Raw genomic sequence first — 22,234 nt, 5'->3', positions numbered from 1 at the left:
CTCGTGTCTCCTGATTAATTCTTTGTTCAACATTTTCTGATGTTGAAAGATAGTTCTAAACCAGGAGAGCTCTGGTTTTACTTGGTATATTGGGCAAAATATTGTATAATTGTGAAGAGTTCTGCAGGAAATGCACTAGTGTTTAAGGTGTGTGGTGTTTTTTTTAAAGAATTATGTAATTCAAGATGGAACTTGCAAAATATTAAAGTTTTATTTTATCACGATCTGCCCATGGCAGACAGTTGTGACTCTCACTCCTATATTAGGTTTTACCTAATGACTTCTGTCTTGTTACCAGTGTAATAAAATCTCCATTTAGATTTCTTTAAGCTAGTCTAGACAATGTAGCGTGAGCTTGCTCGGTCTTTAATTCAGATTGAGTTTATAGGTTCTGGTTGTGTGTGGGGTTTTTTTTTTTTTTTTTTAAACACATTCCACTGTTAAGCATACAGTGTCTTGTTTAAAACACATTTTTTACCAATATTGATACTAACAATTTGATTATAAATTATTTAAATTTAATTGGATCTTTTAATGCATGAATTTTAAACGGTAGTTTTGGTGTAGTGTGTGTCTAAGTCTTGTATTCAATCATTTACAGAAAGAACAACCGGACACATGCTCAGTTGCAGAGCTTGACCTAAGGAAAGTAATTCTCTAAATTAAAGTAATTCAGGGTTTGACAGCCTTACTTATCCAAAAGATAAAGGACACCCCATGATGTGTTGATTTGATTAGTTAATACTTTTAAACTAATTACTGTCGCAGTTCTGCCAACTGGACCTTTTGTGAGGTTTGTTCATCCAAACTGCACTGCATCATGTCGAAGGATAACAAGGACTGAATTCCCAATGACTGACAAGCACAAACATATACTTTCACTGCTTGAACCCAGAGTGAACGACCATGACCATCTCCAGAAATTATCAGGGTCTAAAGTTCCCATATCAGAACACCACTCAAATATTTGCCTTGTATTTACTAAAGGACATGTATGTAAAATATATTTATTTTGGGATACAACGTGAAAGCCTTTTTCTACAAAGAAACCGCTATCATATACCCAGCACCGCACTTAAGAAGACTGGGCTGTGGTTCTGTATCTGTAGCTATACATTGTATAGGAGCTGCTATTGAGGGGAAAAAGGATCATGTTCTTTGCAATTGTATACACGATAATCAGTCGGCTGGCAACTGGTTAATTATTTGACGTGTATATCTGAGAAATGAAGTAACTGGATTAATGCAGGGTGTAAGCGGTTAGTATTTGTTTTGGATCATTCAATAGATCCATAACCCGCATGCTTGAAATTCTTATAATCAGATAGATAGCTCGGGATGCTGAGAAACTTCAGCTGTCAGTAGTGCCTCCCTGTTGATGGAGTTCATCAAGACATGACGTATCCCACACCATGGACCTGATTGGCTAGAACCAGATTTGCCGCTGCGGGAAAAAATGTTTGAGCAAATTCTAAAATTCTGCTGCTGTGACACTAACGCAACATCATTTTTTCGTTAATGTGTGTTCACTAATTGAAATAATAGCTGAGCGATATGTGCGGTATTTTGTCGCTCCCCGCTAGCGGTGCCTCGCAGCTCATGCGTTTCCTAGTCACCCGGGGAAGAGTCGGGTTGAAATTAAAAAAAAATAAAAATGGGCTTTCCAAATTGGGGAGAAAATAATTGCCGGTTCCAAATTGAAATTCAGTGAATTACAAGGTTATAATTGCATCGAGGGGTTTTGGTGACATCAAGACCAATCCTAACCTGAAGCAATTCACTTCAGCCCCATTTGTTTTAGAATATATGAAACTTTGAAGTTGATCTCAAAGGCAGTTTTGTTTGTTGTGTTGCATTCTTGGGATAAAGGCATCTGCCAGATAATAAACACTTGTTAAAGCAATTACTTCCTGAACTGGAGTACAGTTTTACCTCTTCAGGAGCTTGTGGGTTAATCAGCGTTCCTCATTGATGGAACTGCATTACACTGAACAGTCATGGTGTGATCTCCACTGACTGAGAACACAAGCAAATCATGCTGTGGTGGATTTTGCAGTTTTCTTAAGTTCAGAGTTTTAACAAATGCAGTTATGTCTAAAATAAGAGCCACACACACACACACGATTAAGAGTGAGGTCTTACAAATGTTTGAAAGCTACTCAAGGACATTGTATCTGTTGGACTGGGAAATTCATGGTTTACTCCTCTCTCCAGGAATACATTTTTCTGCCCTCCTTGAAGAATTTAATTGACACCTCTTAAGCCATTCATGTATCTCAATTACACACACTGAGAAACAGGTTAATAGTAGAAATGATTTCACTTAATTTCTCTGAAACAAATAAAATGGGCTTCTAAATTGCAAGATTTATTTGCATATTAAAGTGACTCCTCTTTAATGGAAGATAATTGAAAGTGTGCCCAGCTTCACTTTCAATCTAGATGTATTGAAAATTCTAACATGTGAAAGTGACCAATTTCATTTTTACATTCTGCAGAAATCAGAAGCCCTGAATAGGTTTGTTTCAGAATTTCAAAATGCCATTAGGGTAACCCCATATAGAAAAATAAATAAATTCTAGTTAATGTGAGTTAAATACCTATTTGAAAATATATATGATGAAGTGGAAGAGAATGCATCCTACAAGTAGCAATAAATATATATCTGGATTAAACAGTGGAGGTACCCCAAAGATAGATAATGTGATATCTTGCAACAATTGTAAGTTGCCCTGGATAAGGGTGTCTGCTAAGAAATAAGTACTCGCCCCTAAAGATCTGTGCTATTTTTGGAGTTTATTGCTGAACACAAAGTTAAAGCTTTACATTTGAATAGGTGTCCTTTAACTGCCTCAGTGTAATAATGTAGAGAGAGTTTAAGGGACATTAATATTAAGAGGCATAATGAATTTGTTAAGTCCCAATACACCAAACTAAAATTAAATCAGAACATTGCTATATGTAAAAGTGTGTGATATTCCACACATTTACTATAAATAAAACCCACCACACAAGGACAGACAGTTCAAAATCTTTATTAAAACTAGAAACTTAACATCTCATAGCTTTAACAGCAAAAACCACAACAACAAGTAGAAGGACTCCCACTGCAACTCCCAAGACTGGAATATAAGGGACCAGAGGAGTCTCACCTGAAGAGATAAAAACAAGAATTAGGACCCTGAGGAAGCCACATAAAACTCAACACAGGCACTGGGGAAGAGGCTCAGTGCTGCCGAGTGAAGGAGCCTCTTACCAGGAGACAACTGTGTTGGTTAGAAGAGGCAAGAGCTAATCAGCCTTGAAGGGTTGCAGTTTGAAAGCACAGCTAGGGTAGTGACTAGATTCTGTAGAGTGCCTGGGATGAGCATCAGTTTAGAAACTGCAGCCCCTGTATGTGCCATATTGGCTCCAGGTTCCTTTTAGTGCAATACATGAAGCTTGCCATGGAAGAACCACAATGGCAGGAGTTTCCTAACCTTCATCACCCCAGAAAGGAACTCCATGATGGGGCAGCTGGGGTGGGGGGTTGTAAATGGACTAGTGTCTTAATGCTTTATGGCTCACCTACTGCCTTGACACCAGCAATTCCCCCCTCTGGTACAATTTGGACTGGTCCAGCAGAAATGTAGCCTTTGACAGAGTCTGCCAGCTCAACACTACGGGCTGGAAGACAAACCCCAGGAGTTAGAGCCAAGGAGCAATTCAGAGTACACACACGATAAATGTGCATCCCATCCCCAGTGCAGGAGAGGCCAGCTACACCCTGCCTACCTGATCTCTTCACTCCAGTGATGCAGGTCTTACTGCAGGCAACTGCCTTCTCAGAATCACAGACCACAGCTAGACAATGCAAGTACACCTGCAAAACATGAAGGGCAGCTAGATAGGTGAAGTGCCCTGGTACAGAGTAAAACACACAACCCCTTCATATCCAGCCTAAGTGATTTCTAGAGCACAACTGCCCACTTCTGGTCCTGGAGGCATTCCATTCTCATTTAATGAGAAGTGGCTTTAGGCTCTGGATTAGGGTTTAAAACTAGTTAGAATACAGATACAACAGCCAGCTTCCCTGCCCCTTGGCAGGAGTAGATGGACCTGCATGAAGCAGAGGGAGAGAATGCAGAGCAGAAGGCTCAGGTTGAGCTCACTGAACGCTACCGACCTGTTTCCAGAGGACTTGGTCTTCAGAGTGAGCTTGGACCTCAAGCCTCTGGAGGTGGTGGGGGCTCTTGGTGAGAGTGCTGGCTGACACTGGGTGGAACTGGGTCTTGTAGGAGTCTCCACTGGTCAGGCAGCTGCAGTAAAAGAGGAGATGTTGGGGGTAATGACACTGGGTGTCACGGCATGGCGCTTGATCACTGAAGCGCAGGGACTCTTTAGAATGTTACTGCATCCTATCATAATAGTTAAGGCTATTAACTTAAATGTTTGTTACACATTCAGTTCCCACCAGACTTAAATAGCCATGGGTGTACCATATGTAGATTAAGACAGATCAAAACAACTCATGACTATGAAAACAAAAGCCATTGAAACTGAAAAAAGGTGCCAACAGGCTGAGGTGGCCTTTAAAACAAGGATTACCAGTTATGTACATTTAGGCACAGGTTATGCTGCAATGCAGTCACTTCAGCTCTACATCAATGTTCAGGCTACTCCACCTCAGTACCATTAGCCCACTTCCTCACCTGTCAGTGACCAGGTCCCATTGAGGGCTGGCATCCAGTTCAGGGGTCTCAGTGGCCCAGCAGTCCTGCAGGATGAGCTGGTCAGACAGGTTCTGGGCGTGCAGAAGCTCAACCTCCAGGAACACGGGCTCCAGCATAGACTGGGACACGGGGAACGCAGAGTAGAACTGGGAGTAGGACACATCTGGAGGGAAGGAGAGAGGTTGAGGGGCCCTCGCACACTGCCATGTGTAGAGCCACCATTCCTGCTGGGTTAGGGACAGCTATGGTTTGGGCAGAGTGGGACTCCTTCTGCAATGGCATGTTTTATACTATTAAGCCACCGATGTAGCTATACGAGATCTGGACTGATAAGCAAAATAGTTCAAGAATCCAGCTGTCCAATATACTCATTTTGTTTTGGCAATTGAAGCTTCTTGTAAAAGGAGGAGAAAGCAAAAGAGGCACACCATTAAACAGAACAGCTTCTGTGCAATTTTAGTATCTAGTTTCCATCAACAAGATTAACCCTTGCATAGTTGGCATGCAACAGAGACTTATGGGAGTTGTAGTTCTATCAGAAGGAAAAGGCTTTGGGAGTTCAGGGTGAAGACGACAGAACACAATCTGGCCAGGCAAGTTACGAAGTCCACAGATACCAACCTCTCGCTATACGGGCCTTGAGATCCAGGACACCTCCGAATTTCTTACTGCCTGTGAAAACAAAACTGGAGTCAGAGAAGCAGGTTGATACTGGAAGGCAGGAGAAAGAGCTGACCAATAGTGTACCAAGACTGGGCAAGCTAATCCAGGCACTAGAGAAGCCATACCTCCACTGCCTTGGCTGTAAGGATTGAACTCCAGGGATCCAAGCCCTTCTTTGCCAGAGTAGGGGGCAGGGACAGCCTTCCTTTCCGCTAGTAGCTTCACGGTGTCATTGAGGGGGTAGCGGCAACGAATGGTCAGCCTAGGAGAAAGTTGTACCAGATCCCTTAACTTGCAGTATTTGACAAGACTGTCTTTAAATGCAGACGAGTAGAGTTATGTACACACATTTCTCATTTAAAACAGCTCATGCAGAGTGAAGCTCAAGTGGTATTATAGCACTTGCCCCAAGTGGGCATCTCATGTTGGTACAGCTCAGTTCTATGTTCTAGAACTTGGGGGGGGGGGGGGGGGGCGGATTTAAAGTTGTTCCCTTCATGCATGTAGCAGTGCCCATCTCTGGCAGCTCAAGGTAGGATTGCTGTACTGGTCACTGCCCTACAGTGGAGGGACTCCTCATGCTCACCTGTATTCAGAGTCTCTAGTGATGACTGGAGCATTGGGTGGGAACAGCGCTCTGGTATACACCACCTCATTCTCATAGATCAGGTAGTTACCCACAATCTGAAAACACAGGAGCCAGAACAGCATGCCATCAATAAAGCTGACCTCCCTCCAATACTAAAGATTAACAGCTGTTGAAACCCCCCCCCCCCCAAATCTAAAGACTACTAAACAGGAGTCACCACATTGGAAGGAATCCTGCAGTAGTATTTTCTAGGGCAGAGATGCCAAGCTAGTTACAGATCTTATGAAAGAGCACTTCTAGGGATAACTATATGGATACAGGCTTTGCTTTTAGTACTGTGTATGAAGGACGAGTGCATTGATCTCCAGCACCTTGCTCCTGGTCCCACAGGTGTTCACACTGAAGGTGAAGAGAGCCCTGGTTGAGTCAAACTCTTTGGGTTTGCAGCTCTTGTCCAGCAGGGTGGTCTTGCTGGGTTCCACTACTGGTATGGGCTCCATGGTCACAGCCACCACCGTCATCACACCATTAGGCATGCACACTGAACAGAGAATAAGGGTGGAATTCAAGCAATGCATTAAAAAACAAGAACGTGCTGCTTGAGTCAGTTTGAGATTTCCATGCACCAAGAGGCCTCTAGACTACACCTACATTGGGGTTTCAAGGCTCAAAAAAGAGCAGTCTATTGCAAAATGTGGCCATGCTCTGGATAGCAACAGGCAAGGGATTCTATGGTGCAGGTTTAATGGCATAAGCCTTTACCAATAGGAGTATAGCGAGGAACTGGCATCAGCTAGAAGGTGGTCTGCAGACCATTCAGAAGTTGGGTAAAGGATTACCCATTGTTACACTGAAACTGCAAGCAACATGTGATCACCGAAATATTCTCTACAGCTAAATAGTGCATTAGGAGGTAGTTTATAGGAGGCTGTATGGTCCAGTGGTTAAAGAAATAGGCTTGTAGCCAGGAGGTCCCCGGTTCAAATCCCACCTCAGCCACTGACTCATTGTGTGACCCTGAGCAAGTCACTTAACCTGCTTGTGCTCCATCTTTCAGGTGAGACATAATTGTAAGTGACTCTGCAGCTGATGCTAGTCTCTGCAAGTCGCCTTGGATAAAGGCGTCTGCTAAATAATCCCATGTATTTTGTCAAGGTATGAAGCAGGGAGGTGCAGTGCACCAAGACAAAGTCAAGCCCACCTTTGTGGAGTCTTACCTAGCAGCTGCTTGGTAGGAAATTGACAGCGCTGTATGGATGACAGCACTACCTCTAGTGTTGCAGCACTCCTTAGGGTCAGTTCTACTCGAACAGAGAGGCCTCTGAGAGAGATATCCTGGAAAGAGAAAACAAGGGACAATGACCTAGAGCTCATTATGGGTTGAACTGCGCACCAAGTTATAGAAAACCCTTAATAGCTATCCCAGTTGGTAGCACAATACCCAACCAAGAGAAGCAGGCTTGACAGCCTAGTCATGCTGCAAAGTCTCAAGTTCTGGAACTTCAGACACTAGTGTCTATACACCTAAACAAGGAGAGGTCTGACAGGAGTAGACTAATGCTGCAACACCCAGTTCAGCCACTAGGAGTCCTTGCTAGGTAGGACTCCTAGTGGCTGAGGATGCTTACCTCATAGATGCAGCCAACACTGAAGAGTGGCACCTCCACAATAAACTTGGTCAGGTTGGTGAATATGTAGCCTCGGTTTCCTGCCAGCTCAGAGGTTAGCTGGTACTTCCCAATGTAGACGACCCAGAAGTAGTCCATGTTCCCACGGGTCCCTTCAAAGACTATGCTGTTCTCAGTACAAGAGCCCTTGATCACAGGAAGTACTGGGGAGGCAGGGGAAGAACACCAAGAAAATCAACCACACCTTCAGATGCCAACAGCTCAGTCTTTAGCAAAGTGCTGGAAGTCACCTCAACTGGGTATCAGTGCATTAAACAATTGCACTCAAAGTAAATGCCAGTAGGGGGTGCATATTAGGGGGCATGCATGGTAGAGCATGCAGAAGTTATCCCAGGACATGTGTGCTAGCTTGCAGCTTATAGAGGTTACAAATGCTTCTAAACTAGATTAAGTTGAAAGTGTGTACAGGCCTTCACCCAGGGAATCAGTATTCCTTCATGGGCATGCAAATAGTTCAGTGATCCTTCGGTTGGGAGGCTTGTGAAGGTCTAGGCAGTCATACCAGTGTTCAGAGACACTTCTAACCCAATACTTACTGACATCCTTAACCTGACACACGATGGTTGCTGGGTGGAAATAAGGCTCGTTCTCAGGGAGGATGTTCAAGGTGTAGTTGATATTCAAGGTGAACTCCCGGACACCATCGCCAACGTACTGCCAGAGAAGAGCGAGAGGTGTAAGAAGCTAATAGTCAGAAACTGTGCTCCTGTAGTGGGTGTGAATGCACTACTCTAGAATTAGAGTTGCACAGAATCTGGGGCAATGTGGGCAATAGCCATTACTAGAAAGAGTCTGGCATGGTCTGGGCACAACAGTAAAGCCTATAAAAAGAAATGTTTCAGTTTGCACCCTCAGTGTATATGTTGGCATGGAGGATACAGGTAACAAACATCCTTAGGTCACCCAGCTCAGGGGCCCCAAGCTTTCGTTTCTATGAATGTACAGGCATGCTTTCATCCCAACCTTCTGTGGGATGAGTGGGTGGGTGAAGGGGACCTTCAGGACAAAAGACTTGGTGCCATTGGGGTGCTGGACCTCAGTGACCACAATGCCTTGGTTGACGGCCTCAGGAAGGGTCAGAGGAACACCATTGATGGTCAGGTTCTTCAGCTCAACGTCAGGGTTGAAGATGCCAAGGGTCACTGTGAAGACCTTTTCTTCTGGGATGGTATCTAGGAAAGCAGGCATTGAGATGTTAACAGGGTTTGCATTGTAGGTTTACAACCAGGTCTAGTGTTCAAATCCATGACACCCCCCCTCAAAACAAATTTATTCATGTTTTATGCTGCATTATGAAGGCACCCAATCATGGCTATGGTCCATGATGCAAAGCAGGCAGTACTCACTGTTGATGACAAAGGGGGTCTCAGCAATAAAGGGGGTACGGACTGGCTTGAAGGAGCGGTGCTGGGTCGCTTCCCACTGGTCATCTGCCCACTGGTGCTCAAGGTACAGGTCAATAGCATAGACCCGGTTGTACTGGTTATTTATGACACGACTCTGCAGAGACAGAAGGGCGTGGTCACTAGGGTACAGTCGGGGCTCAGCCAAAGTAACCATGTTTGTGTTAAGGGTAGGGAGATTTGCCAATACAGTATGCATGTTAAAAGCTCCCCAGGTGTACATGAACACTAGTAGATTTGGGGTCAGCTAAAAGATTGCCATGGGGGCATGTTCCAGATGACAGATGAGGCAGGGGGATGTAACTGTCAAATTGCTGATCTATAGAAGCACCAAGGACACTCAACCTAAGTGTACAAGTTGTCAGACAACTCCTACAGTAGGAGGTCAAATTCAGGCTGCACCAATTCTGTGTTTCCAGCAGCAGGTAAAGTACATGTGCATGCCAAGCATAAATTCTGTGTGTAGCAGATTAGAGTTTTGTCTTGCAGTCAATCTCCTAGAATTACTGAGTAGACAGAGCATCCACAATATTGCAACACAGATCTTGAACCTACCTGGTTGCCAGTGAATAAACTCCATAGCCAGCCCCCCCCACCCCCTCCATGTAAAGCCCTATGTTACCTTCAGGTAGCCACCCTCCGCACCATAAGGAATGGAGATTTGTATGAAGGTCTCGTTGACTTTCAGGTCATAGTTCCTTCTTCGGATAGTAGCGAGGTCGAGCAGCTTCCCATCCACACCCATGGAAATACCCTTGTCCTGGAACTTCTCAATATGCAGCACCAGTGGAGAGAGCACTCTGGGGGAAACCCAGGCCAAGTTCATCCCATCAAAAGTGCCATTATCTAGGAACAGGAAGGAATCAGATATAAACTTCCTGCAGTAACTATTAGGGATTCCTGTAGAACAGGAAGTGCAACCAGATGACAATGGAGAATATTGCAGACCATGCCCCCCTGATTAGCTGGCAAGACCCTGTAGTGTCCAAGCATGCATATATGTTACTTCCAAACCAGATTTCAAAGAATAAAAAGATGGCTGTAGTAAAACTACATTGCCTAGTTAAAGCACCAGTGACAGTAGTTCCACATGGCCTCTGGCACATACAATATGGACCTTGGCAAGGATACCCAAGCTTTAGAGGATCTTACTCTTGGTACAGGCAGCAGAAGTGTCCACCAACAGCACCATCCACCTCTGCTTGTAGAAGACAGTTGCCCTGATTGCTTCCACCTGGATTCCATTAACCTGGAATGGCAAGGAAGACAGAGGGAACTCAGGCACAGAAAAGAACAAAAAAACAAATGGACCCAAGTCTACCTTGACTTGAATGGAGCACAAATATAGAACTTGTGCACAAGTGGCAACTGTCTTGAGATCTACCTACATAAAACTTGCTAAACATGCAACTGGATATTTTAGATATTGGAAGTCCCAACACCCCTCAAACCAGGACTGCATTGACATTGGTTTCAGGTCAGTATTGGATGTCAGCGTGCAGTTTCTGTAGTGCTCTCACCGTTAGCATCTCCGATTCAGGCATGTTAAATGGGGAGCGAAAGAGGATCCTAGTGGAGGTGGAGTTGATTCTGTAGCCCCGAGAGTGAGCCAGGGAGGGATCCATGGGTTTTGCCGGCTGGCCAGTCTTGTGGAACACAACCTGCCACACCGACATGAAGGCTTCCTGGGCCTGGAACACAGGAGATGGAGAAGCCGATCAGAATTAGAGGGGCTCGTCTGGTTTCATGAAACCACCAGACCCCAAGCAGAATGGCTTTACTTACTGCAGGGACAGCAGCTGGCCAGTCTTCAGTGCCTATTCCTTCCTGGGCAATCTCAGGGACATTTCTCCTGACAGATATCTAAGAGGACAGAATGTACTCAAGGTTAGTTGAAGGCAGAGACTCAGTGCATCCCTGTAGTTCTGCAGACTGGGCCATCCCCGAGCTAAACCCATTGAATCTCAATTTATCTTGATCAGAAGGGGAAGAATGCTGCACAGACAGCTCTTCAGGTTCATACCTTCCCTGATTTGTGCCCATCACACTTTACAAAATGATAAATGGCAAGAACTACTCCGATGAACCCGTTAGGGGGTCCTGGGATCTGAAGCCACAGCCAGTTAAAGCCATGCAGTAAGTGTGTAAAGAATACTTTGAAGTAGCAAATTCCACCCCCATATCTGACTGCTTCACAATACAGTGACAAGCCCAGGGACTGTCAGCACTTGCACCCCTAATAGTCAATGCATTGTTGGTTGATTTTAACAGCTACGTAAAAATACCTAGAAACTCATTAGGATAATGGACCAAAGGGCTAACTTGGTAGAAGCATTAGAGCATCTGGGGGCAATGAAATATCTAGCTAGTGGGGCCCCAGCTCAAACCCAGGCCTGGAGAGCGGTCTTGCCTCCATGTAGTTCTCCTCGCACACGATTTCGCGGGGGTACCACGGCTGGGCCGTACTGCAGCTCATAGAGAACGGGTAGTAGGTCTCTCTGCCAAACTGGTCGATGCGAGCGAAGCGGAATCTCAAGCCAAACTCTGCGTCATTCTGAAGAGAAGAAAGAGTCAGTCTCGAGCTCAGCAGCGATACTTCCGCTTGCAACAACCGTGCCATCCGACAAGCGTGACCGCCCAGGACTCACCTTGCTGGAGACGTGGCAGGCGAGGAAAGAAGCTCTGAAGATCAGATCACCGGGGATATTAAAGCTGTAGGTAAAGCCACAGGACGCTGCGTATCTGTCATCCAGAGCGTGCATGCCGTCATGATCTTAAGAAAAAAGATATGTTATTTATCCTGAAAGTCCAGCTTGTCCCCCCCGCACTGCTCTCAGATATTCCTTACCGATGATATCGAAGCGGAAGTTTCCTCCAATTAAGAAGCTTCTTTTAGTCTTCATCCAGAAGTGTCGGTCCCGACACTCATTAACAAAGGTTCCTGCGAGCGAAGAGGAGAGGCTTTGAAATCCCCACTTAACATGGGAAGAGAATTCAACCTAAATAGTGTTCTTAATACCAAGAGTCACACTCGAGTAGTTTATTAATGTACTAAAACGCACAGCGCTCTGGAGGATACGGGCAGGTACAGGAGCGCTTTTCAAAAGCCCTCGACAGCTTCACACCAGAAACTTACTGTTTCAAAATCAAACTACACGAAGCGCTGGAAACTCAAGCTGTAACAAATAAAGTGAACGCCGCTTACCTGGCGGCTCTTGAGCCAGCGCATCCAAAGGCAGCAGTACACACATCAACGCAACTCTGAAAAGAGCGAATGAAATCATTATTCATGGACAGCTGCTCCATCCTACACAAACCCGGCTCCACTCACGCCTTTATCGTAGCGACTGCTTTTAAAAAGACGACGAAATTAAAAGACAGACCGAACATGTCTAAAACCGCATAGACTCCATTTGAATTTAAAACACAGTAAAAACGCTTATCTAGCAAAAACTCAATATAAACGAGAAAAAAAAAAATCACACACCCAACTTACCCTAAAAGGAGTTTAAAATCCATGATACCCATCCTTCGTTCAACACACAACCCGCAGCGCGCCTCTTCACAGTACAGTAAGAATCCGATACTCGCTTGCCAGAGTCGGGCTGGTTCCAGGTATATAAAGCCGTCTGAATCAGCGTGCGCCCAATCGGGACGGGCAGCACCTGGGCTTAATAATCAGTTTATTGTAATTATCTTAATTGCTGAACAAACAGGAGCGTGTTCATCATGCGCACGCGCCCGAGGCAGCGCCGAGGAAAGTTGGGCAAATCTTCAGAGAGAGTTTTGATGACAACCACCGCATTTAATAATCTAAATACACAGAATACAGCAGGTCCCTACATCTAATAATACTGCAGTGCTAAATGCAGTGAAACAGACTCTACAATAAGCACAGTTATAGGATTCACTGTGTCTTTTTAAATCTTTTCAACCGCAGGCTGCTGTGTAAGGTTGATCATTTCTACAGTTGTGTGTTAATTGAGTCTGGGTAACTGCGCGGGAGACCTGAGTTTGTGGTTTTGCAGTAACTCCATTACTGTGTCTGATGTAAGTCATTGTTGCTTACCAAAAAGGTAGTGCAATAATAGTGTACGTGTGTATAGCAATGTACACTGACGCTGTGTTACACTTTGATTACAGTGTTATGTAAGGAAACCACGTTGTGCCATTCCTTATAAAGTGCTCACATGAGCAGTTTGGAAAGAAACGCGTTATGGCAAAAACGCATGCACGGTATCTGGTACTGCATGAGGTTAAAATAATGCTCTGCTTCCAAGCCATGCTGTCAGACAGTGCTGCACCCCCTTGGTCCCCCTGGCGGGTTCAACGGTTCTACCCCTTCAGTGACTTCCTATCATTAAAATGATTGATATAGTTTCAGCCAGTAACACGCAAAAAGACACTGATGGGGTAAAATGATATATAGGGCGTGGAACTGAGACAGTACAAGATATCTGAATCTGAAAAATGTGCAGGTCCTATCAAAACTGCACGTTTCAGACCTATATTGTATATTATAGGGCAGCAGTGTGGAGTAGTGGTTAGGGCTCTGGACTCTTGACCAGAGGGTCGTGGGTTCAATCCCAGGTGGGGGACACTGCTGCTGTACCCTTGAGCAAGGTACTTTACCTAGATTGCTCCAGTAAAAACCCAACTGTATAAATGGGTAATTGTATGTAAAAATAATGTGGTATCTTGTAACAATTGTAAGTCGCCCTGGATAAGGGCATCTGCTAAGAAATAAATAATATTTGGTAATTATCTGATAAGCTACAATTAATTTCAGGTATAAAATGATGCTGGCCTTTTTAACACTTTAAAATGTTTAAATGTGTGTGATGTTTTAAATGTCAATTCTAGTTTTCTTGAAAAAAAACAAACCAAAAAAAGTTTTCTCTTCATAACGAGACAACATTGGCAGACAACTTTTATTTTTGAATCTATCATCAATACAAAAATAACATGGAATTGATATACTTGAATAAATATCATTGGAATGGTATCAAATTCAGGACTGACGGTAGATCGTTTAACACGCAGGTGTGTCTTTGTGTATTATCGCCATCACACTTTTTTTCACCTCAGTTAACAAATTCAATGTCCAAAAGCAGCTCCCGACTTTTTTAAATCTAGGTTTTGGATAATTTACATTTTTTTTCCAGACCTCGTGTCATTTTCCCCACAGTTTCTGTGTTTGTTTCTGGAGTGGATCATTTACATTGTTTTCATAGCTGCTGATGTTGTTTTCATAGTCACTGTCGTTCCCTCTGTTGGCTTTGTCGTTTTGTTTGGTGTCTTTGTCGGTCCCTCTGTTGGCTTTGTCGTTTTGTTTGGTGTCTTTGTCGTTTTGTTTGGTGTCTTTGTCGGTCCCTCTGTTGGCTTTGTCGTTTTGTTTGGTGTCTTTGTCGGTCCCTCTGTTGGCTTTGTCGTTTTGTTTGGTGTCTTTGTCGTTTTGTTTGGTGTCTTTATCGTTTTGTTTGGAGTCTTTGTCGTTTTGTTTGGAGTCTTTGTCGTTTTCTTTGTAGTCTTTGTCGTTTTTCCTCCTTTCTCCAACTCTAACAGTTTTCTTTCAATTCGTATAACCTCTATTTGCTTCTCAACAAACTGTTTTTCCATCTCGACTCTCCTCTTTTCCATCTCGACTTTCCTCTTTTCCATCTCGACTTTCCTCTTTTCCATCTCGACTTTTTTCTTTTCCCTCTCGACTCTATTCTTTTCCATCTCGACCTCCTTCTCCTCCATCTCCACTTTCTTCTCCTCCATCTCCACTTTCTTCTCCTCCATCTCCACTTTCTTCTCCTCCATCTCCACTTTCTTCTCCTCCATCTCTGCTTTCTTCTCCTCCATCTCTACTTTCTTCTCTTCCATCTCTACTGGCATCGCTAGCTCCAGCTCTGCTGCCTTTCTTTCAGTCCCCATGTCTGCTTTCCTTTTCCCCGCCGGTTGTGTCGTTGTCTGTGCCCCGGTATCCTTGAGAGTCTTGACTTCACTTTCTGATGGTAGAAAACAAAGCAAGAAAATTCACTGCTGAGGATCACAAAATCTGTTGCTGTTTTAATTCCTAAGTTATTTTCACCACAGACCGTGTCTTTAGAATCAAAGCATCTTACTGGCTGAAAAGCACGTCATTCATCGGGGGGGAAGCAGCTGGTTGGTTACTGACAGGAAAGAAGGGGTGGGGACAATTTCCCTCACCAAGAGAGCATGGCTTGCAATGAGAGATTTGCTTTAACCTAGTCCTACTCATGCTAAGGTGACATAAGAACATAAGAAAGTTTACAAACGAGAGGAGGCCATTCAGCCCATCTTGCTCGTTTGGTTGTTAGTAGCTTATTGATCCCAGAATCTCATCAAGCAGCTTCTTGAAGGATCTCAGGGTGTCAGCTTCAACAACATTACTGGGGAGTTGGTTCCAGACCCTCTCAATTCTCTGTGTAAAAAAGTGCCTCCTATTTTCTGTTCTGAATGCCCCTTTATCTAATCTCCATTTATGACCCCTGGTCCTTTTTTCTTTTTTCAAGTCAAAGAAGCCCCCCGGGTTGACATTGTCTATACCTTTTAGGATTTTGTGACCATTTAGCTCAGTGTTCATCGGGACAGGTCAGGCTTTTCAAATCGCAACCCCAATGCATTCTGGTACTTTTTACCTTGTCTCAGGTACCATTCTTAAGAGAAGCAGGACTACACTTACCAGAATGCAATGGGGTTGCGAGTTGAAAAACCTAAAGTCTCTCGCCGAACACGGAGCCATATGGTCACCTTAATGTTTGCTAAAACACGGGGTTCTGTTTAAATCTGTACGTTTGAGACCTAATTAGTGAATAAATGTGCCTGGTAAGGGTATTTTAACTTAGTGAATTACCGTACTAAATATCACGTTTAAAATTCGAATGCATGTTTGCTATAATATGTTGTAACGCACACCCCCTAGCGGCCGATCAATTAATAACACTGACTTCTGCACTTGTCTCTCCACTATAGAGCTCGCTGTTTAATTGAATGGTAAGACGTTGGGTTTTGAACCGGAGGTTTTGGAGCCCTGGTCCCGCCATTCCATTCAATGCGTCTCTTTCCAAATGCTGGTCAGTGGAAAAAGGAGCAATTTAACATAACGGCGACGCAGGAGATGGATTTTCTTGTTAAGCAAACGCGAGGGACGCGTTTCTATAAGCGTTGGTTATTATTAAGGTACTTTCCTGCCACATATTTTCTTACCAAACGTTTTTAAAACCAGGAGTTTGCTGATGTCTGCGGGTTCGGCGGACGGACACTGTTCCGGGTCGCAGACTGAGCAGCTAGTCCGGTCACAAGGGATTTTTTGCAGTAATTTCTTGCGGTCGATTTGAATCCCGCCATTAATATGAGTAGCGCTCCTTTCCCGGGTCTTCTTCCCGAGATCACACATACACACCCAGCGACTCCATTCACCGAAATGCACCTTCCCTTCAAAAAATAAACACAATAAATTAAATATTAATAACACTGCACGTAATTAAAGAATACAATCACATTGTAATATTAACAACCAAAGGCTTTATTTTTTTTACATTAAAAAACTCCTTTTTTTAATGTAGGCCTTCACTGTTTTCAGTTTTGAACCGCTGTTACAAAGCCTGAATGCCTTCGTTTTATAACCTCCAACCGCTGCAAGTGTTGCGAGGAGAAATTTGCTGAAGGGAGAATTGATATTTTGATAAACACCAAAACTATACCTTTTTTTTTCAGTGTAAATGTTAGCAGAAAGTTGAATAAACGTAAACATGGTTTATAAGAAACATTTAGTTCTCTATTAAACCCAGATAATAATAATAATAATAATAATAATAATAATAATAATAATAATAATAATAATAATAATAATAATAATAATGGTTTATAAGAAACGTTTTAGTTATCTATTAAACCTCAGATGATAATAATAATAATAATAATAATAATAATAATAATAATAATAATAATAATAATACAAGCCTATATTTATGTACCAGTGCCACAATTATGATTGAGTAAGACGTTCCCCGCATCTCTCTAATTAATAATATAACAGGCTGTAAATAATGTACCCCCCAGGCGATCACATATTAGTCCATTAGTTCGTTTCCTACCGTTAGAAGCGTCAATCTCGTTGTTGTCGGTGACCAAAACACACAAGCAAAATATAAAGGAGGCGGCGAATATGTTTATGAATTTCTTCATTCTCGGGGGAGCCGTCTCAGTCCAGAGATGATCGACACAAAGAGGAGGAGAGGCGATTTACTGGACGAACTAAAACAATAAATACAGGTCTCTGCTTCAGCTGAAACCGAGACTGACGTTGATATTCAAAAGGTTGCGTCAGAATTTTAACAAAAAGAACCCTTTTTGAATCACTACAGTTCTTAATGCAAGGGCAAAAGCTGTCTAATAAACTATGACAATAACAAAGACTAAATAAATAAATAAATAAATAAATAAATAAATAAACGATGTTAATAAAATGCAAATAAACAAAAAAAAAATATATAAGGAAATAATAGTAACAAAAAATTATATACTGTATATATAACTGTGACGTAATCACACACAGAGACATGAGCCCTAATTGCTTATGCCTCAAAAGTATAGAAAATGGCTATTATTCCCCACAAACTTTGCTTTTGTGACCAGGACAGTGATATTTTGAAATGTACCTATTTTCCAGAACATTCCAGATAGATTCAGTGCTGAGTAAACTTGGAGTAACTTCTAGAACTTTCTAGAACTTTCCAGTAATATAAATAGTAGTATAAATACAGGGGCCTTAAACCCACCCGTGTTCCAGCTGGCTGTTTGGCACAGCGGTATCGGCGCTAGGCTTCAGTGCGAGAGGACCCGGGTTCACGCCCGCCCTCCTCCTGTGTGTGGATTGCCTGTGTTAACCGAGATCGCTAATATATTACATAAATACATTTCAACCACATTGTGATTCAATGGAGCGGTGAATACACAGAAGGTGCTGTTGTTGTTTACTCGACTTGCAGTTAACAAGGAACAGAGATATATATAAAACAGACACAAATGTCGGGGATAAAGGTAGTGTAACACTGTGTACACAGATGTATATGTACGCCGATTTTACCTCAGATGTAGCCGGCTCTTTGTATATCCTACTGTCTGCAAGATTAATCAAGTGATAATAATTTGTTTGTTTTTGAGGTCAAACTGAAACTATTCTTACCCGAAGCCCTTCAGAACAAGACCACAATACTAGGTAAGTAAGATTATTATTATTATTTATTTCTTAGCCGACGCCCTTATCCAGGGCGACTTACAATTGTTACAAGATATCACATTATTTTTACATACAATTCCCCATTTATACAGTTGGGTTTTTACTGGAGCAATCTAGGTAAAGTACCTTGCTCAAGGGTACAGCAGCAGTGTCCCCCCACCTGGGATTGAACCCACGACCCTCCGGTCAAGAGTCCAGAGCCCTGACCACTACTCCACACTGCTGCCCTATCCATTTATAAATACTTTCTTTAAAAAAAAGTTATCTTTTATTTAAATTATTTCTTTTTTTATATATAAATGTATTTGCAAACGTCTACGGCGAATGGGAGTTTAAAGTTATGAATAATATAACTGAATCGTAATATTTATGAAGTGTGTTCATTTCATTATTGTGTGTGCCGCCAGGTGAGGTTTGTTATCGCGTTTTATTAATGTCACTTCACAGACACTAGAGGGCGCTTCTGTTCAGAAAACCCCGGGACTCGATTTGATATTAATCTTTCGGGAAATGTGTCGTTATCCGTTTGTGCTTCAGCTTTATTTTGATAATTACCTTTACCTTGTTTTAATTTCCCGTTCCTCTCCAGTTTCTCTGAGATACGAATGGACCAGCTTGACATCATTTTTTTGTTGATCATTAATGAATATTTCTGTGCTGTGGGTGTTGAGTGACTGAAAACGAGACAGGTTGTGTTTGAATTGAAAGTGATGGTCTCGAGTCGAATGAGTCAAAATTCAAGTATATTTTCCTCTAGAGGAATTACCACTTTTTGACGTCACTATTGTGGCATTCCCGTATGAAAACCAAGGAGAGAGACGCTGTTCTGTGCCCTAGAACACAACGATATATATTGTATGTAAAGCGCAGAGAGGTGTGGTAAAGCATAGGGAAGCATTGTAAAGCACAGAGAGGTCTGGTAAAGCATAGGGAAGCATTGTAAAGCACAGAGAGGTCTGGTAAAGCATAGGGAAGCATTGTAAAGCACAGAGAGGTCTGGTAAAGCATAGGGAAGCATTGTAAAGCACAGAGAGGTCTGGTAAAGCATAGGGAAGCATTGTAAAGCACAGAGAGGTCTGGTAAAGCATAGGGAAGCATTGTAAAGCACAGAGAGGTCTGGACTCTTGACCAGAGGGTCGTGGGTTCAATCCCAGGTGGGGGGGACACTGCTGCTGTACCCTTGAGCAAGGTACTTTACCTAGATTGCTCCATTAAAAACCCAACTGTATAAATGGGTAATTGTATGTAAAAATAATGTGATATCTTTGTAACAATTGTAAGTCGCCCTGGATAAGGGCGTCTGCTAAGAAATAAATAATAATAATAATAATAATAATAATAATAATAATAATAATTTACATTGCGAGCTCTTTCCTTTCACTTTTCCTGGTACGCATTCCTATCATCAGATTCGCTGAGTTTATCGTCACTGTGACGTCACAGGCAGCAGCACGGAGAAGCCAGCGCTGCCCTCCAGTGGGGAACACAAGCACTGCAGCTCCGAGCCCCAGGAAATCCCTACCTTAGTGATATATTAAAAACCTGCCGTGTTTTAATGAAAACTCAATGAAAAATACTATTAATAAACACTCTCCCTCTCCCTTTTGATGTTTCGCTGCCCCTCTCTCTTACCTCTGCCCCTCTCTCTTACCTCGTCTTCTCCTATCTGTCCTCCCTCTCTCTCTCTCTCTCTCTCTCTCTCTCTCTCTCTCTCTCTCTCTCTGTCTCTGTCTCTCTCTCTCTTTGTCTCTGTCTCTCTCTCTCTCTCTGCTCTCGCACTCCACAGGTCAGTGCTTGAATGAGGAGAGAGAGAGAGAGGGGTTGGTGTGGATTATCTCAGTAAGAGACTTTGGGCATCAGAAATAGTCCACTCAGCCTGATCCTGTGCAGTAATGCGTTGGGAGAGGAGAGGAGAGGAGAGGAGAGGAGAGGAGAGGAGAGGAGAGGAGAGGAGACACGGACAGATGTTTTAAACTGTGCAGGGTGACTGCAAGACTGACTGTGAGTGACAGCTGAGTTGCCATGGAAACGCTGGAGGGCTGCAGACTGAGAAAGACAGAGAGAGAGATTTGCTGAACATGCATTAGTGCACAGACTAGGAACTGCAGCACACATCTGGAGAGATGAAGCGAGAGGGGGAGAGAGAGAGATGGGACGAGCGGGGAGAGAGAGAGAGAGAGAGAGGGTGAAGGAGGGCGATTGCGACTGGAGAGATAACAGGGAAAGGATAGCAGTGAATGACAACACTGCAGCACTCTGCACCACAATGCAGGGTTAGCAGGTATTAAAGCTAGTGATTTAATAGGCTTGGTGGGGGTGGGGTGGGGTGAGCTGGGGGGTTCAACTCATAATCCAGATGGAGGGATGGAGGAGGGGAAGAGAGGGGGATGAAAATCAGAAAGAGAGGAGATACAGATTTGTAGGCAGGGCGAGCGAGATTATACTGACAAGAGATGAGATTAGAGAATACACAGCAGGGGATTATATAAGAGAACACACACACGCACACACACACACACACTCAGAGCGCACACACACACTAACACACACAGACACACACATACTAACACACACACTAACACACATACACACACAGAGACGCACGCACACACACACACACACACATACTAACACACACACTAACACACACACACACACACATACTAACACACACACTAACACACACACACACACATCCAGAGACACACACACAGACACACACACACAGACGCACACACACACAGAGACACACACACACACACACACAGCCGCACACACACACTAACAAACACACACACACACACAGACGCACACACACACCAACACACACACACCCAGAGACACACACACACACACACACCCAGAGACGCACACACACACTAATACACACACACCCAGAGACACACACACACACACTAACACACACACACCTAGAGACACACACACACACACACGCACACTAACACACACACACGCACACACACTCAGAGAGACACACACACACACTAACACACACACCCAGAGACACACACACACGCACGCACACTAACACATACACAAACACACACACCCATACACACACACACTGAGACACACGCCGACACACACACACACACAGTTGTACAGGAATCAAGGATTTAAATTCTAATCATTTTACATAAGGATAACGTGCAGTCAGCCCCTCCCCCCGACAGCCCTGAGCTCTGCACTCGCTGCTTGTTGCGGGGGAGATGCAGAGAGACGCACTGAGCATGAGCAGCCAGAGAGACAGACTGGGGGAGGGGGGAGAGAAGCAGTATGCAGCATCCGAAACTGCAGCTCTGCAAAATCCACCTAGCATCTCTCTCTCTCTCTCTCTCTCTCTCTCTCTCTCTCTCTCTCTCTCTCTCTCTCTCTCTCTCTCTCTCTCTCTCTCTCTCTCTCTCTCTCTCTCTCTCTCTCTCTCTCTCTCTCTCTCTCTCTCTCTCTCCCAGTAGTGCCACTGTCTGTCTGTCTGTCTGTAGTACCATTATAGTGCCACTGTCTGTCTGCATTGCCCTTGTAGTGCCATCGTCTGTCTGTCTGTCTGCACAGTTACAGAAAGTTCTCAGTTGCTATGCCTTGTTCTCAAAATATCTGTTCCACTTGCACTTCCTGGGTCATTTCGCCTCAGCACTGTCTTCTGGGTCATGCTGCTGGCTGAGAACATGTCAGTCAATAGGAGGAGGCAGCTGGTTGGTTACTGACAGGAAGGGGTGGGACTGGGGACCAAGGAAGTGCAACACTAACTGAAATCTTGGCTTGCAAACAGAGATTTCTTTAACCTAGCATAGTACCAGATATTTTGCGTTTCTTTCAACAGAGAGCTATATAACACATTTCATTTTAAAAGAATCATTCTGAAGTTATATAAGTGACACAGAGAGAGATTGACACACACAATAAGA

General features: G+C 43.6%; 2 protein-coding genes across 2 annotated transcripts; both read right to left on the bottom strand.

Moving 5' to 3' along the window:
- Nucleotides 1-3,019: 3,019 nt before the first annotated feature.
- Nucleotides 3,020-12,654, bottom strand: LOC117404515 (uncharacterized). Its single transcript, XM_059015458.1, has 23 exons — nucleotides 12,552-12,654; nucleotides 12,261-12,316; nucleotides 11,904-11,996; nucleotides 11,704-11,828; nucleotides 11,466-11,609; nucleotides 10,841-10,918; nucleotides 10,576-10,746; nucleotides 10,208-10,304; nucleotides 9,678-9,901; nucleotides 8,999-9,152; nucleotides 8,616-8,824; nucleotides 8,189-8,306; nucleotides 7,593-7,795; nucleotides 7,182-7,299; nucleotides 6,336-6,505; nucleotides 5,962-6,059; nucleotides 5,501-5,637; nucleotides 5,334-5,384; nucleotides 4,692-4,875; nucleotides 4,166-4,298; nucleotides 3,775-3,862; nucleotides 3,568-3,666; nucleotides 3,020-3,152 (listed from the first exon to the last, which is right to left on the bottom strand). Exons 1-23 carry the CDS (start codon nucleotides 12,581-12,583, stop codon nucleotides 3,052-3,054), a joined length of 2,883 nt encoding a protein of 960 aa, XP_058871441.1. The 5' UTR covers nucleotides 12,584-12,654; the 3' UTR covers nucleotides 3,020-3,051.
- A 1,324-nt stretch (nucleotides 12,655-13,978) lies between these two features.
- On the bottom strand, nucleotides 13,979-16,824 carry LOC131721991 (putative uncharacterized protein DDB_G0271982). The gene is made up of 2 exons (XM_059015454.1): nucleotides 16,274-16,824; nucleotides 13,979-15,051 (listed from the first exon to the last, which is right to left on the bottom strand). Exons 1-2 carry the CDS (start codon nucleotides 16,461-16,463, stop codon nucleotides 14,273-14,275), a joined length of 969 nt encoding a protein of 322 aa, XP_058871437.1. The 5' UTR covers nucleotides 16,464-16,824; the 3' UTR covers nucleotides 13,979-14,272.
- Nucleotides 16,825-22,234: the final 5,410 nt, after the last annotated feature.

This window comes from Acipenser ruthenus, chromosome 50, assembly GCF_902713425.1.
Source record: "Acipenser ruthenus chromosome 50, fAciRut3.2 maternal haplotype, whole genome shotgun sequence".
In the NCBI taxonomy this organism is placed as follows: domain Eukaryota; kingdom Metazoa; phylum Chordata; class Actinopteri; order Acipenseriformes; family Acipenseridae; genus Acipenser; species Acipenser ruthenus.
This window is presented reverse-complemented; position numbering and strand designations above follow the sequence as displayed.

Coding starts and splice junctions, on each gene's coding strand:
- LOC131721991 (XM_059015454.1), bottom strand. CDS start 16,463: ATGTGTGATCTCGGGAAGAAGACCCGGGAAAGGAGCGCTACTCATATT. Junction 15,052..16,273: donor CCTGGTTTTAAAAACGTTTG/GTAAGAAAATAT, acceptor TTCTACCATCAG/AAAGTGAAGTCAAGACTCTC.
- LOC117404515 (XM_059015458.1), bottom strand. CDS start 12,583: ATGGGTATCATGGATTTTAAACTCCTTTTAGG. Junction 11,610..11,703: donor CCTGCCACGTCTCCAGCAAG/GTGAGTCCTGGG, acceptor TCTTCTCTTCAG/AATGACGCAGAGTTTGGCTT. Junction 7,300..7,592: donor GTGTTGGCTGCATCTATGAG/GTAAGCATCCTC, acceptor TTCTCTTTCCAG/GATATCTCTCTCAGAGGCCT.